At 35.9% G+C, this 17,518-nt stretch overlaps 1 protein-coding gene across 1 annotated transcript; it reads right to left on the bottom strand.

Moving 5' to 3' along the window:
* Positions 1-2,652: 2,652 nt before the first annotated feature.
* LOC119190058 (scolexin B-like) lies at positions 2,653-11,595 on the bottom strand. The gene is made up of 6 exons (XM_037441080.1): positions 11,441-11,595; positions 8,483-8,621; positions 4,784-4,934; positions 3,981-4,133; positions 3,560-3,697; positions 2,653-2,965 (listed from the first exon to the last, which is right to left on the bottom strand). Exons 1-6 carry the CDS (start codon positions 11,550-11,552, stop codon positions 2,807-2,809), a joined length of 852 nt encoding a protein of 283 aa, XP_037296977.1. The 5' UTR covers positions 11,553-11,595; the 3' UTR covers positions 2,653-2,806.
* Between the last annotated feature and the right edge of the window lie 5,923 nt (positions 11,596-17,518).

Here is a 17,518-nt window from a genome sequence, read left to right as displayed (position 1 = left end):
TATGCTCTAAATTGCAACTTCTACCAATATTATATTGGGCAATAAATTTTTTCAATGTATATAAAAAAAATATGAAAGCATAATATTTTGTATGAAATTATATATATTTTTTTAGTTATACGTAAAATTTTACCTAATTAGATAAAGACAAACATCTTTCCAACATTTCGTATAGTATGGGGTTTATTTGAAGGGTCGTAGGGACCTTGAGCAGGGAGTTAAACGTGTAGGGGAGCATGGTAAGTGCTGCTTAGACTGCGCACTACTATATGCATTTTTTCTGGCTAGTTCAGTTATAAGTGAGGTGTCCAGTAGATATTGTGTGCATGAATAGTAAAATTCTGTGATTTTGTTGAAATTTTAAAATATTATCAAAGCTGTTTTTTAATCGGAGCAACTTGAAAACCCTTACATATTTCTACGCAAGTTTCATAAACAAAGGTTATTTTACAAAGTGATTTTTATTATATTGTTTGGAAAGTAATATAATTATAAATTCAATTTCATTACTATATGATTGACTAAAGTAAATGACAATTAATCATAGCTAAAATGCAATAAATCCATCATGGGAATATTTAATTGTTTTCTATTCTAGTTTTCGAGTAACGGATCAACCAACGACCAGCAGCATTACTGGTGAGCATATCTGTATAATGTGAGAAAAATTGGGTTCATCTTCCGGAAAAATCGTTTCTGGTCTTGGGGAAATTGTAAAAAGAGGTAGAGGAATAACAACTCTGAGAGCTGCCTCAAGTGAGTTAAAGGATGGTTTGTTGCCACATTTACAAGCTGAACTTGTATACGCTCATTTAGGTTGTCACCTACAATTACCTGACAACGAAAAAATGGTCAGATTTGATGTTTAATTTCTCCTCACGAGCTTACGAATACAAGATTGCATCAAAATGAATGAATATAATCACCAGATTGGCTATATCCTGAAGCGTGATTCCATTAAAACTTATTTTAAGCCGCCTAAGATTAGTAAATTTTTACCACCTGTCAAGTGTCGTATACCTCTGCAAGAACCGGGCATATACAGGACAGATTGCAACTGTGATCTCTCTTACATAGGCCAAACTAAAAGGAATATGGGAACCCGCGTAAAAGAATATATACCGGATATAAAACACCGACGTTCTACGAAGTCTGTTGTTGCTCAATATTCTGAAGAAGGCTGCAGCCATTATCTGCAACTAGACAAGCCTCAAATGCTTGCCAAAAAACACCAATTCCTACATAGGATTATTGGCTAGGCTTTTGAAATTAAAAAAACATCCGAATTTCAATTGGGACGATAGTTGGAAGCTTGCACAAACCTGGGATCCAGTTGTACATTTAATTAAATTGAAACCCAAAAGACCGGCTACCAGACTTCAAGACACTGTGAGCTTATTCTGCGCAGATCGGAGAATTAAGAGCTAAAAAAATTAATAGTTGTATTATTGTAAAATGTAAGTAGATATTGTAACTTTGACTTTGCGAATGACCAACACTTCAGTCCCCCCGTGACTACGAAGGCTGCAAGGTCATTGAAACGTCAGGAAAAAATTTAAATATAAAAACTGCGATAAAATAGTTTAATTTGAATGTCTAACATTTGCGTAAATATAAGAAATCTTTATACTGCAATCATATTATTTTTTTATGTATAATATCAAATTCACAACTTTTAAATAGGTAGAGATTGTTATTTATATAACTACCTGTAAGCAAATTATTTGGCTTTATATGTACCGCTCTAATTCCATAGAACTACCTATAAGAAGTTTTTAGGTACCATTCTAATTCCATAAAACTACGTATAAAAATTTTATAGGTACCGTTCTAATTTCATAGAACTACCTCTAAGAATCGTATAGGTACCGTTTCAGTCCCACAGAACTACTTCTTGGAACTTTGTAAGTATTGTTACATTTTTAGTTCTTAGCCCAATTGGTATTCGTCTCTGGAAAGTTTTCGTATAAAATCTTTATTTTATTTCGGTACCGTCTGACCGGGATACCTCTCGACATCCAGCATTAACCGCCGTTGTTATCAAAAGTAAGCAATTCACGTTGGTAAGGAAATATTAGGAAAACACAGAGGCTTTGTGACTATTACTATTTTTCTTTATAACTAATATACATAAAAAAGAATAAGCAATATATGTAGGTGTCCGTTTCTTCATATTTGTTGAGTAATCTAATCGTTCGAATTTACCCAGAACTGCAAGCACCTGTCTGTCCATCGAATATTAAAACAATACTTACCTGAGCAAAACCAAAAATGATAACCGAATGACCAGTAATAACTCACTATTTATATTGCCAATTTATCCTGCACTTTTTTTGACAACAACGAGGAATTGCTGATACACCTATAGCATTTAATTATCGTTACTATTATAGGTACCAATCAATTTTGCAGAATCATTTTAATATTGAAGTAAATATCTATACTTAGTCACCAATATTATAAAAAGGGCAGGATATGAGTTGCACATTCACACACCCCACATTTTATAGTGGCTACGGATAGCGCAAGAAAACAATGTCCTGTTTATTGATTTAGCTCTCATATTAATTTCCGTACCCTTGTAATTTTAGATCCTGACAGGGTCGCCACTTGTTGTGTTCACTTTGTAGGGACTTAATAAAACAATTCCGATGCAATCACTGACACTGCTACTCGCGCGGCGGCCGGGAGTGGAGTGAGCGGTGAGCTGTCGCTCCCAACTCTCCACTTCCGTACGTCACACCAGTACACGCGTCTATATTTATTATCTATACACTACAGCCCAAAATGACAACGGTATGGTCTATTATATGTTGGTGACTTGTCGGATCCACTCGCGTACGCTGGACACTCGCGAGAAGACCGCCAGGTTGCCGTTGCGGCACTCGAAAGCGTTGTTCTCGGCCCACGACACCACGCCGACTAGGCGACCATTGTTGTCTACTAGCCCACTGCCACTGTCGCTCTGCAAGTTGACAACATTCATGTAATTGGGTGTAGTTGAACAGAAAAAATAAATGTCTTTATATGAAAGTTGACATTAAATTAGTGTACCGAACAATGTTTATGTTATAAGTCTAATGAATTGTCGCTTGATACCATTATTGTGTAGCACAAGCTTACAAGAAAATCTGCTAAATAAAATCCTAAAATTTAGGCAAGAGTGCCTACTGAGACAGGTGGTACAAAATACACATCACAGTAACTTTGTAGCAAAAGCATTATTTTGGTAAGAGTCTAACGCTGCAATCCTATACCGTAACCTCAGCGACGAAGCCTCTATAATCCGGCTAAAAAGCCCAGATCCTCGCCCCGAAACAAATGTGCAATATGACAATAATGTTCATGGTCTGGATTTTGAAAGACCTTAATTCATTCCTAATTTTCGTTATCAATAATAACGATGCAAGTCTTCTATTTTAAGTGGGATCGGAACTATTGTACTAATGCATTGCGTGACTGTTGTGTACTTAAGGACTTTGTTTTCGTCAATATCGAACGCGTTCGTATGGTGCCGTGGTTCGAATAAGGCTATCGGGTATCGTTTGTATGTACTCACGAAGCAGACGAAGTCGTATCGCGGTGGACGTCCCTTGGCGCACAACATGTCCTCCGCCTTGAACTGCTCTAGCTTCGAGCACACCTCGTTAGATTGAACCGAAAGCTTCTTTCCGTGCATCTCGCTTTGTATCTTAGCCTTGAAATGTATTATATATTCGTATAGAATGGGATTATTAAATAAAAAGGGCGAATAATTATGTATTTCTTGTATTTAATGTCATTTTTACTGAGCCTAAATGTGTTACTGCTAGAAAAAAGCATGACTAAATTCTTATAATTAATGGATTTAGCCATTAAACAGCTATGCTGATTCTGGGCGAGAATAGTGTTTGTCCATACATGAGTATTAAATTAGTAATATATAAGTAAGATTACAAATAAAGAATTCATGCATCAAATTGTATAAAGAAATAACCAACCTCGTAGGTGTCGGTGCTGTAGCTCGGATAGCCCACGTCGAGGCCTGCGGGGAGGTCGGGCTGGTCGTCGAGCTTCGCAGCCGCCAGGATCTTGCCGTCCAACGGCAGCGGTTCCTCCAGTTCTATCAACAAGAAGTCCCATCGTGCAGCCGCCTAGAATTAATTTAGGTTTCTTTGTGTTAATATATTTTATGAAAAGTTCAAATGAAAACTGCGCTTCTGCGCGGGTATTTTATTAATATATTAATTATCATAGGCAATGATTAATTTCCTACCTACTTTCAATATGAGGGAAACTAATTTATTCAACATTAGTTTCCCTCATATTAAGAGTGTAATTTAAAGTAAAAATTTACTTAAAGAAATATATCATTCTTTGTTAACACTTTCAGTTTATGACTACCTACGTGAGCAATAACTACCCGTTGACATAGGCGTATATAGATTGGGGTCCATGCCCACCCCAAAATTACGTGGTGCCCACGAGATTTTGAGCCAGCCTATTACTACTATAATTTTTAAAACGACCACAAATATCAAATCTGTCCAGTATTAAATAAGTACACAGAAACCGTTAATTTTTTTCAGACTAGGTCACTGGTTCCCTCTGCGCCCATGTTCGTCGATGAACAGGAAAGGAAAATCCGGTTTTTTTAATTAAATTCTTTAAGTTTGCCTAACAGTAGGTACCATAATGCCTTGATCAATAATAATTTTTAATTGGTTCCATCCATCTACTTGCTAATTTCTTGCAGCAGGCAAGTATTTAAGTAAATATTATTTATTGAGATAAATAAGCATACCTGTTTGAGGTTGAACTCCGTAGCGTTGAGCCAGACGGGTCCTATGGAGAAGAGCGGGTGTATGACGAGCCGCTTGGGGAAGCGGTACAAGCTAGATACCTCGGTAATGTTGGTGCCGGCCGGTAGGCCGCTCCCCGCATAGAGTATCGAGCTGCAATTATATTATAATTCTTATTCATATATTATATATAAGTCCGCGCCTATGGTACAAATGGTAGACAGGTAAAGTTAGTGTTACCACGGTTAGTCGAAGTTCATCGATGATAAGCAAATCAATAACATGTTTTAAGCTCAGGTCTCAGAGTTTACAATATTTTTAGGTATTTTCAGACGCCAAAATAAAAAAAAATATTAATCATTAACACCTTTTAATTAATATTTCTCAAGTTCACATCGGTACAAACACGCCATACTTTTCCGGCGGGCACACGCAGTGCTGCCACATAAATAATATGGTATTGTCAACACAAATGTTTACACACTCGTTTTGATTTCGAAAACTTCGTATATAGATACTGATCACAGGATTTTCAACCGATGAAGCACACTAAAAAAGTGTGTAGGTACCTACATAGGTTATAAAGTGTTTGAGAATAAGTACTCAGTACTTGAATCTCTGTAGTAAGGGAAAGCTATTGAGGAATATATTCTATGACAAATGATTACGCTGAAAAAATAACATGCTGAAGCAGGTACCTAAATATAATCAATAGTAGATTTGAATAATATTGGAATAACATGTTCATTGCCTTGTGAGTTGCGCTGTCACCTCGTACGATATGCAGGTTATCATAAATAAAATAAAGTAGGTAATGATTAATCCATAGCAGTCACAAATCTCAATTAAATTAATTTTATGAACCATGGTTATTAAACATTATACGTTTTAATATTACATGGGCAGTAGGTAACTAATTTTTCTAACGCCAATTGCAGCGAATGTCACGTACAGACATTATACAATTTATAACTGATAAGTATATTTCTACGTCAGAATTTAATTTTGAAGTTTCCGAGCGTTATAGGCTAAAGCCACAGTTATAGTACAGTTCGAGAATCAATAATTAATCAGCCGGACAATGGGTATAACTGTATGTTTGTTGAAGGGATAAGATTGCTTTATTGTAAGTTTTCGGGTTGTGGTCGACACGGCGCGGCATTTTGATTTTGTTCTATAATCGAAGTCAACCCGATGACATCACTCCGTCGTGTGGAATTTTTAGTTGGATCGAAGACGATTTGCTTTTTCTAGCTTTTTAATAAGTAGGTACTAATGGTTACCTACAGCATTAAAGTATAAAAATGAGACGCTTGTTTGACCACTGAAAACTAATCCTACAACTTTAAAAAGAATTTAGTATAGAACAGTCATAATAATCTTCGTATGAATCGAAAATTAAAGAAAATAATTACTAATATTAGATACATGTAGGACAGCACGTACAAATAAACATTATTTACTTTTCATCAAAATATATAAAACTAAGTTCAAACACAAAATCATAACACAATATTTCACTTGCATTGTTTATAAGTTGAACTCGAGAAAATTATTATAATTAATTACTTAAGTAAGTACTTATTACAAGTTTCCAAGCAGCGGTAACAGGTGATCGTGGCTTTGCAGTTAGGTCAAACTTTTATAATTCGTTAAAAATAATACCTACGTAAACCTACTGGCAGAAAATATTATCGGGTCAGCAGTACAACTGATTGAATGCTGTTAATAAATACCTCATCCAAATACTAGTAAGTGACATTCAGATAGAACCGCTTTATATTTTTTCTTGCAATTATAACGAAACACACAGTGGGTTTTACAATATGCAATGTCCTCTGTTCAGAACATTGATTGCGTACACACAACACTTTACGGCTATTAAAAATGTGTTTTTGTTATACAACAACATATACTCGAGGAAAACACCATAAGAGGGAATTATGCATGCACTGACGTAGTCACGGTGCCAGCACGAGATAATGTGTGAGCACCTGCGTTGATGTTTCACGTACGAGCATTGCGTATGAGTATAGTAACGGTATTTTTAAAAATACGAAAAATTTACTTCGAATATTAAATAGTATAAGCATGTTCCTTATAGTATTAACACTTACCAGCACTGGTAACTAAGTATTTGAAAATTTTTGACATTTACTCTTGATTCGTAGGCTACCCTGAGAATGTAAAAGTTATGACAAGCAATGAAACCTAGGTACCTCCATGTTCTACAGAACAAAAAGATTATAATAGACCTTTCTCATTGATACAAAGGTGTTATATATACCTAATTATACCAACATCAAAAGTAAATTATTTTGCTGTTTTCAACTTCAAGTACAAGATTTAGGTACCTACATTATCTCCCGGGGCTACATTTTTAGCGGCATAGGAGCGAAATCAATGTCTCGCAGCCCACATAAATTACCCGTCTCAAATCGCGCACCGGTACTATTGTCTCCAAGGAGCCTAGATTTAAACACGCTTTCTCATTGTTCGTGCATGGCTGTGTAGCGGAATCTATTTAGATAAAAGATATTGCCGCTTGCATTCCCAGAGTGAATAGGGTATTTTAGTGTATGTGAGAAAAAATCCAAAAATACATAAATAAGATAGTTTAATCAGAAGGCAATCGGAAAATAGTAGTTTCCGCGCATAAAATTATAAATTCAATTTTTAGATTCAATCCAAAGTTTTGACTTTTTTTATCTGTTTTACAAATATGCGAAACGAGTGCCGTCATGACATGACGTTATCAAGGCGGTAAACTGCTTGAAGTGGCAATACGCGTTCACTATTTCTAAATTATCGAAATATACAATTTTTTTTCGGACAATAAATTTGGATCTCTTCTCGCAAGTTGTAACCAAGTTTTCCTCATAGATAAGTATATCAGTTGGCACTTGATTCCATAATTTGTTCGGCATTTTTACACTAGTATTCTTAGATTCAGGAACAACATAGTACATACTAATGATAAAGATGGTAGCTCATTTTAATTGCAATAATTTCCTCTTTCCCTAAACGCTGTGCATAGGCACAGCGTTGTTAATTGATGTTTACTGTCGAGATGACGTCAACAACGTGGCCTCTAGCGTTTTCGTTTATTTATGCGGGAAAATTTAAAATGGAAATGTATTTTAATGGCACTTATTCATTGAATATTTTTTTTTATAAAATTTCTAGTAGTGTTTTATCACCTTAAGATTAATTTGAGACACTTTTCAAAAAAGAGTGTAATACCCTATTAAGAAGTGAGTTGAATATCAAGGATGATTATATAGTAGGCCAGTTTTTATCTCAATCGAGTAAAACTACCAGACCACTCAGAACATTGTGTACTTTGATACCTATATTACAAAATATTATTTATCGTTTTTATGGAGCACATAACGTATAAAATAGGCATGTAGCTTTGTAAGTGAACAGTTAAACTATTACAGTGACACGTTCTCGGTTAATGACGTGTGGGGATATCTGATAGAGATTACGTCCATATCCCACACATGAACGATAGCCGGACCAGGAAGATACAAAACCAGGTTTAGGGACACCAGTTTTGTTTTTCCTTTTTACAGTAAATGTCATCAGTACAAGAAATAGAATCCATATTTCACCACAACATTGCGTGGTTTTCAAGGTAGGAAGATGTTTGCCTATACCTAAGACTAATGAGATCTTGAAATGAGAAGAGAACGTACCAGTGGCCGGCGGTCAGGATCCAGGTGGGACTGATAATGGTTCCTCCGCAGAAGCCTCCGAAACTCCGAACTGCGTATGGATACCGTTCCTTCACTGCCCTCGTATCAATTGGCTGCTTTGCCCCCTTAGCTTCGATACCTGCAAAAAAAGTTTTATGTAAAATCAAAGTAATATAAAATTGCCTAGAAGCGGCAGTGTATACAACGCAAGCCGGAGTATAAAACTTGCGTGACTTTATACCGTTAATGTTCGCCAAAACATTTTGTCTTTGCATGTTTCGCGTATGGTCCTTTGTTGTTAGATATAATATTTTAATTAAAGTAATTAATACCGTCTCAGAATATTCTTTGATATAGGTGTAAATTTAGCTTAAAGCAACTTCGCTGTAGAGTTGTGGTCTGTACAGTACGAAACCCAGCATAAGTATAATAATTAATTCGATGTTGAAATAAAACTTAACGGATTTTTTTGCGCTAATTTCATTTCATTAATCTGTCTATAAGTTCATAACTGAAAACTACAGGCAATGTGACAAGTTTTTAAAACAATATAACATGAGGAATGCTTATAACCTTGTTTCCGGGATATTTTACTTGGCTAATATTTATTTTCTCTACACATGAGAGATCACAATATGTAGTGGTGGCAAAAGGCAGTACGGCGACAATATTTTTGCGTTGATGCATTTTATGACACTGTAAATAGTTAATAGATAGATGGATTCCCAAATAATAGACATATGTAACTTACAACTCTATTCAATATTGTAATATGTTTGGAAATAAGTAAGTAGTTTTTTTCCGGTACAAAACCTTTTCTATAAGTGTAGTAGACCTTGTAGCAGAATTTCGCATTTATAGTAGCAAAAAATACTTGTACGTATATAGGAGTATACTATACATTATAAATAATAAAAAACAAGGTACCTACATAGGTACCTTGTTTTTTAGGTACTAGGTACATCCTAGTACAACACCAACCACTGTATGCTAGAACTGCGCTGTTACGATTTCGTCTGCAAATTGCATTCAGATATGTAGGTATAAGCTGTCAGATAAGCGGCGATAACCTAGTTGGTTGTGGAACGGACTGCCGAGACGAATGTCTGCAGGTTTAAATCCCAAGGGCACGCACCTCTGACTCTTCTTAGACTATGTGTGTATTCTTTGTGAATTATCGCTTGCTTTAATGGTGAAGGAAAACATCGTGAGGAAATCTGCATACCTGAGAAGTTCTCTATAGAACTTTCGAGGGTGTGTGAAGTCTACCAATTCGCACTAGGCCCGCGTGGTGGACTAAGGCCTAATCCCTCTCGTAGTAGAGGAGGCCCGTGCCCAACAGTCGGACAGTTACGACTGAATAGCAATAGTTTCTTCTAATTTGACCGAGTTATTTATTTTCTGCTATTGATCTTAAATGATACGTCAATTCTGTAGATGAGACTATAGCCTGATGTAGCACTGATACCTTACTAAAAGTTAAAGCATTTATTTCCTAAATTTTTGTCGAGAAGCTAACTCTTTTAGCGCAGATTCAAGGACATTCACGTATGCCTCTAGTAAAACAGAATTTGTATTTAGAGTATCAGTTGTATAATAAAAATGGCAATTATTTGCGAAATCAGAGTGAACTTTTTGAATATAATTATTTCATTTTCGTCAAGTTCAATTATAAGTCAATCATATTTAAGTGCATCTTCGTTATTAGTATGATCAAGTCTTATTTTTTGTAAGTTTTGATGTAGTAATAAATATGTCTCTACATTTCTTAAAAAATAAATATAATTTACGCCTATCACCGTTAAAAAATGGCATAAGTTGAAGCATTTCCTTTGGAATAGGAATGACTTGCGCGATTTGAACCTCGGACTCCGGTAGCGGAACATTATTTGCATGCTTCATTTTAATTGAGTAGTGAGTACGCAACAAATTTAGATATGCCAATATGAAAAATAAATCACTTATGCACACGATAAAACACAAAATACAAACACAAGAACACAGTTCATTAAAATATTAAATCATACATATATTAATATTAATTAAAATTATAATATAAAAGTGTAAAATATAAAAATCTACAAAAACTTAATTTTGCAAAAAAGAAATAAAAATATTTCAATATTTAATTATTTTAATCAAATATAATATGTAACACAATTTTCTGTAAATTTAATTATGCAATAAAATAAATTGGAATTAAGAACTCTATTTGTACTCTATGTATTAGAATTAGATAAGATACTTGGTCATGTTACTGAATTAGTACCAGACACGTTATTATGAGAGATGTCCGATCTCAAAAATAACGATGAATTTAATATAATGTTAAACCCTGTTTATTGAAAAATACAGGAGATAATAATAAGGAACAACAGTAAGTGGAACATACTCGATTCTTCCGACCAAAGTGTTTGGTTCACGGATCGTTCCTCAGCTATTCGCACCGCGTATTAGCGTTTAGCAGGTGGATATAGACACCTAGACGCAACGAACGACGGTACAGCCTATACGAAACGATCCTATCGGCTGCGCCAGTCAAACTTTTATTCGGGTGAATTAAAATAAAAGAACGTGTTGCCGAAGCAAAGGCTACATTTTAATTAATAATTATCCTTACACATCACAAAGGTACTAATGAGTACAAGGCATTGTGTGGGCTTATTCTATGAATTGAGACCGAAAATGCAGAGTCAACTTCTGAGTCCAGAATGGGCACTTCGTGACGTCGGATAGCTATGGATGGTTCGGGACGTTGCATAACTACAGTCTCAAAATTTTATTATTTGTTATTTTGATTTTGCAAGTGACAGTCAAATAAGAAAAAGCCTTTGTTTAAAAAAAACTTTGTAAGTTATTTTCTTGCAAAACTTAGTAGTTAATCGTTTTAGAAGTCATGCACTAGATTAATTATGTGAAACATAATATTATGCATATATTAAGTTTAAATCCACTCACTTAATTTTTGATTAAGTTGTATGTCGTTGGCGCCAGGATTGGGCGCTGCGCACGCGCACCCGAAGAGCACCGCCGCCACTGCCAACACAACCGACTGCTTCGAGCTGAACATTGTAGTACCGCAACAAACCACTCCACTGCACTATATATGAACCACAAATTGATGATGCGACCTAGAGGTAATCTACAAAGAGGTAATGTTTTCGTAAATTTTCTTATCATCTCTTTCTTGTAACTGTTAATCGCAGCCGTTTAGCGAGCTCTACCCGCAGATTATACACAGATATACAGGACGTTTATTTATCCCCATCACTAGATAATTACTCAATACAAAATTTGTGGACTGGCAATTGGGTTTTAAAATCCGCCAGTATTGTGTGTTGTCTTTTTAGATTATAGGACAATTACTTACGTCAGGCAATATCAGTGTTGGATTTAAGTGAATAGGCCTTAAACTTTATATGTCGCGACTCAGGGGCATCAGCGTGTCATAGTTTTAAACAGAGGGTCGGGTCACATATAAGGCCAATTTTCTGGAAATTTTATGAGCGACGTTTTGTGTACCCTGAGAACTCGGGTCCCTGAGGACATTTTATTTTTTTTCCTCCACCCTGTTAAACAAAAAAACATGTTCCCTACAAATTTGTTCCAATCAGGGACCTTCTTTTTTGCTCACATAAAGAATAAGGAATGCATAGGCAGGAGTGGTCTATATTCCTCGAGGAAAACGCTGTAGTATTTTATAATTAGATGTATACATCTGTATGCTACACAATATGTAGGTATAATTTGATGTTGATTGTTGTAGTAGGTATACTAGTGGCGAAGCGTCCATACAACCCGATTACTATCGGTTTCCCTTTTACGTTTTGGGTGTTATTATACAATATCAGTCTTACTTATAAACTTGTTTTAGCATTAAGAAAAATGGTTAGGAATTGCTTAAATAGCTGTCAAAACATCACTGGTTCTTAGTTTAAACCTACTTAAGAGGCAAGATGGCGGGTTTTGACTTACAGCAGATCGAGTAAATTTATGTTTTGAGGTTAAATATGACTGTAAAGGCTGGCTACTGTGATTTTTATCAAAAATGGATTTCGATAATAGGGGACCGGCCTACGTTTGATTTTGTACATTATTCTATATGTAATGGTTAATAATACGAAAAAGAAGCACGCCTACGAATTTTGCATAAAAATTGGTTAAAAAATGAGCGAGTAATTCATATTTCAAATATTGTAACATGCAGAGGTGGGCGCCTTGTGAGGATATCGCTTCATCTCTTTCTTTTGCACGCGTCGTAATTCCCGATGACGTCACATGTGGGTATTTCGTCTCTTTTCTATCTTTAAGCTTACACAGAGAGAATTGGAAGATGATTAAATTATCACGTAAAGTAGCATTAATAACAACCAGTTTCATGTATAAAATGTTGGTATCGCTTTAATATTTTATGAGAAAAAAAATATTTTCGAGACTCCTCGCAGCACACCGAAAAACCGTCCGTTAATTAACCCTTCCACCGAAATTCAAAGACTTATAACTTGTTGATATTTCACCGGATTTTAATAATTCCTTGTGTGTTTTAATTTATATGATGTAAATATTTGATAATAGTAAAGAACAAAAATGAGTCCGGTACCCTATTATATTTTGCTCTGATGTAAAGTTCGCTATGTGTTTTTGTTTTTGTAGTCCAAGTTTTTGGGTCAAGATTTTTGACCCCACTACCCCCCCCCCCTATGTAACGCGCCGTAAGCCCCCCCCTACAAAAGTTATGTAACACTAAAGTTAAAAAAAAATCTAATACTTACAATTATTTTACGCAAAATATCGGAAAGTCGCTAAAATACCTTTGTTATTGTTTTAAAATAAAACAAATTGTTACATAACGCTTTGTACGAAAGCCCCCGCCCGCCCCTGTAACGCAACCTAACGTTTTACAAGACCCCCTCCCCCGTAAATTGCGTAACGTAATACTTGAACGGCCCCTAAGAAAAAGTTAAGCACTGATTAAAAGTTTAAGAGGAGATTAGTCAAAATGTAACTAAGCATAGCTTTGCGCGATTTTCATAAGTAGGATTTTTTATATTTAACAAGTAAATTATAATTTTAGAACATAATATTAACTTTTTGGAGAATAATCTATCGGCCATTAGCCTGTTGTTTGTTAATATAATCGATATCGATTAGTTATTTTAGACAACGTTTAAATAACTTTAGATGGCGCACCTTGTATTTATTTTCCTAGAAATTCCACTACCAAAATAACCTTTGTTGATAATTTAAATTGATATAAGTATATCAAGTAGGTACTCTTAAACTGTTGATCTGTTTCACGAACGTGATGCCTATGTCTTTGGGGAAATTACATTTACAAAGTTATATTCTGAGAATAAACAGATAGTCACAGTTAGGTATTGTGATTATAATTTTAATATTTTTGTTGCTCTTATCACAATTAATACCCATATTTGTGGTTAATGGACGAATTGTTTACGGTTTTTTTTTCAATTCTATGAATATGAACTAAGATTAAATTTAGATTTTGGTTTCCAAGAAATTGCCCGCGATATGTTAACTCGGGCCACTGATTTGCCTCGGGTTACCTTTTAAGAAATTTAACCCTTCGCCACTGGCACCTAGCACTTATGAACGATCTTCTGTACCATAGTACCTAAGGAAATTTGTTAATATTAATTGATGACGTGAAGTGAACTGGTATTTATAACTTAAAAAAATCGTAGCTAATAAAACAACAAATTATCTTAGAATTAAGTTGTATGGCCCTTATCCCCGATATGGCGAAAGGCTGGCCCCCTATGCCACTATGGGACGCAATTAATGTTGAGTAGAACATACAAGAGGCGGTACATTTGTCCGGTACATGACATCAAAATGTAAGAGTGGCTCAAAATTATATATTGTACTACTTCAAATTTTATGTCGCGGCAGTCGCGTTACTTATTCTCCGTCTCTGGTAAACTGTAGGACGAGGACAGTGAGGTAGAGAACCGCATGCTACAAATTACAGTAGGACGTTATTTTACAATGGACATTACATTACTGCGTTTCGAGTCGCGAGCGAGAGGGAAATATTTTGAGGGTTAACATTACAGAATACTGTAAGATACGCATTGAAGCGCCGAGCCTCACTACGCCTCGCCTCATTTGAAGTAGGACGTTGTACCGGCTCAATGCTAAAAAGAGGCTACTCTTACAAACTCTTTTTTACGTCATGTCCTACCCAACTCTAGACGCAATACACACGGCGGTGAGTGGGTCACCAGTTGAGCCTCTGCCTACACCTTCGGCAATAAACCTTGTTAGTGTGTGTGTGCATCAGACGAAAAAAAACTCCGCGACTGCTCGGAATAACAATGTAGAACACCATATTATTAAACGTTTGTGGCTCTATAGGTATTGCGGTTGCATCCACGGCGTGGCAACATTTCGCATGACGCAGATGCTCACCGGGCATGGCTAGGCACCGAAGGGGTATGCAGAGGCGAAACCAGGGCACGCACTTCTCGCCAAGTGTGATCTGATCTATTATGTGATAGGGGGCGAGCCTATTGCCATATCGGGCACAAATTCCAGACACCGAACTGATACTGATCAGAAAAACCTAAATACCACTTTGCTCGACCCTGGTTTTCAAGTTCGAACCCAGGACTTCAGAGCGCTGCCGTACCGCGCTTGCAGTTTAACTACGTTACCGAGGCAGTCGGTGGAATTTTTATCTCAATAATATATGTGCATTGGTGGAGAACAGAAGTGTTTTTTTCTTTTAAATACTCACGGATTATTTCATACTTATTCCACCTCTTATGTGTCAGCCGCACTGGCGTTCTGCTTTCGTATAAATTTCATTATTTTGGCACTGTAGTCAATACGTTAAAATACTATTATAATAATAGATTTTAATATTAATATATCTTTTAATTGTATTACATCATTAGTGGCGCAGACTGGGCAAACTGTCTAATCGACAGAAGGTCATGCACCGGTTATATTAACAAGTTAAATGGAGGTCCAGTTTCATGGGAGTCCAAGAAGCAACCTACTGTTGCGTTAAGTTCGGCCGAAGCAGAATACATGGCATTAGCGTCTGCCACGAAGGAAGCGTGTTACTTACTTCGATTTTTTTCGAGATAACAGGTAAACTTTGTTCACTTAACACTTAGCTTCTGACAGCCAAAGTGCCATGAAGTTCGTTCGAAATCCGGTACACCACAGCAGAACGAAGCGTATAGATACCATGTTTTACTTTATTAGGGAGAAGGTATCTAATAATGTTGTTAAGTTGGAATATATAAAAAGCAGCGATATGCCTGCGGATTTCCTTGCGAAGGCTCTTGGACCTCTAGCACACAAGCGATGTGCAGGTAACTTAGGTTTAGAAACTTAATTATTTTTTTTGGCCACAACTTCGATTTATGGCGGCTGTTGTAGAATGTAACCTTTGTTGTGACCAATATTTTTTTGTGTGTTTTATTTTTGTAAATATTTGAATATTGTTGTTTTGTTGTTTGCCTAGTTACATATTTACTTTGAAATAAACACTCGTGTTAATGAAACATCTTTTTACTTAATTTTATAAATAACTCAGAACATATATACCAATTACTTACAACAAAAACAAATGGTTAAAAGAGAGGGATATACGTAAGCGCAGGCGCAGTGCATGTCTGCTGTGTGTACCCGCGTTGGGTGACGTCGAAAATTCAAAATACTTCCTACTTATATGTATTCTAAAGTTTGTAAGGACAGATGTATGTTTGTTTGTTCCTCTTTCACGAAAAAACTACTGAACGGATTTGGATGAAACTTTACAGTAATATTGGTTATACATCAGAATAACACATAGGCTACAATTTATAATGATTTTGTGTGATTTGGTCATAATATAACGATACATACCAAGTATGTACGAAAAAAAATGCTATCTTGGCGTACGCTGCCTAAACCGTTGGAGTTAGACGAAGATGATGTATCGTAGGATTGTTTATCTTAAATAGTTCTAAATAAAAGTCTGCATCAGCGTATATCCATTTATATGGAAGTCACTATGACTAAAATAGTGAGCCATAAATATAATTAAATCAGACACTTTTTGGCAGGGCTTTTATCCTGGAAAACTCCTTCACGCGGGCGAAGCCGCGAGCAAAAACTAATATTATGTAAATAATTGAAACCCATGCATATCGTAATTACGATATTATGTTTCTCATTTTCGGAGATGAAATATATGTACATTAATTGTTCCGGAATTACGAAATTACGGATTGCATGTCCTAAATTGAGCGCAGAGGGAACCAGTGTCCTAGTCTCAAATAAATAAAACGATTTTTGTGTACTTATTTGATACTGCACAGACTTGATATTTGTGGTCTTTAAAAATTATAGTTGTAAAAGGCTGGCTCAAAATCTCGTGGGCACCACGTAATTTTAGGGTGGGCATGGACCCCACTCTATTTACCCCTATGTCGACGGGTAGTTATCGCTTACGTTGGAAGTTATTGACTGAGTGTTATTAAAGAGAGATCTATTTCTTTAAGTATACCTAATATTTAATATTTCTTTCAGATATACCTCTGAAATAATTCTTAATAAGATGATAACCAATGTTTAATATTGCTTTAAAATACCCCTGCTGTGGTAACCTATAAAAGATTAATATAATACCTGCACAAAATTCCAGTTTTCAGTTTGAACTTTTCATAAAATATATTAACACAAAGAAACCTAAATAATTTCTAGGTGACTGCACGATGGGACTTCTTGCTGGCGGAACTGGAGGAACCGCTGCCGTTGGACGGCAAGATCCTGGCGGCTGCGAAGCTCGACGACCAGCCCGACCTCCCCGCAGGCCTCGACGTGGGCTATCCGAGCTACAGCACCGACAGCTACGAGGTTGGTTATTTCTTTAAACAATTTAATGCATGAATTCTTTATTTGTATTCTTAAGTATACTTTACTCACTTCACACTCGTGTATGTTTCAATGTAAGAATTCTAAAATCATGGACAAACGCTATTCTCACCTCTAATATAACTAAGATTTGTAGACTGAGAT

Source organism: Manduca sexta, chromosome 21 (genome assembly GCF_014839805.1).
Source record: "Manduca sexta isolate Smith_Timp_Sample1 chromosome 21, JHU_Msex_v1.0, whole genome shotgun sequence".
Taxonomy (NCBI): domain Eukaryota; kingdom Metazoa; phylum Arthropoda; class Insecta; order Lepidoptera; family Sphingidae; genus Manduca; species Manduca sexta.
This window is presented reverse-complemented; position numbering and strand designations above follow the sequence as displayed.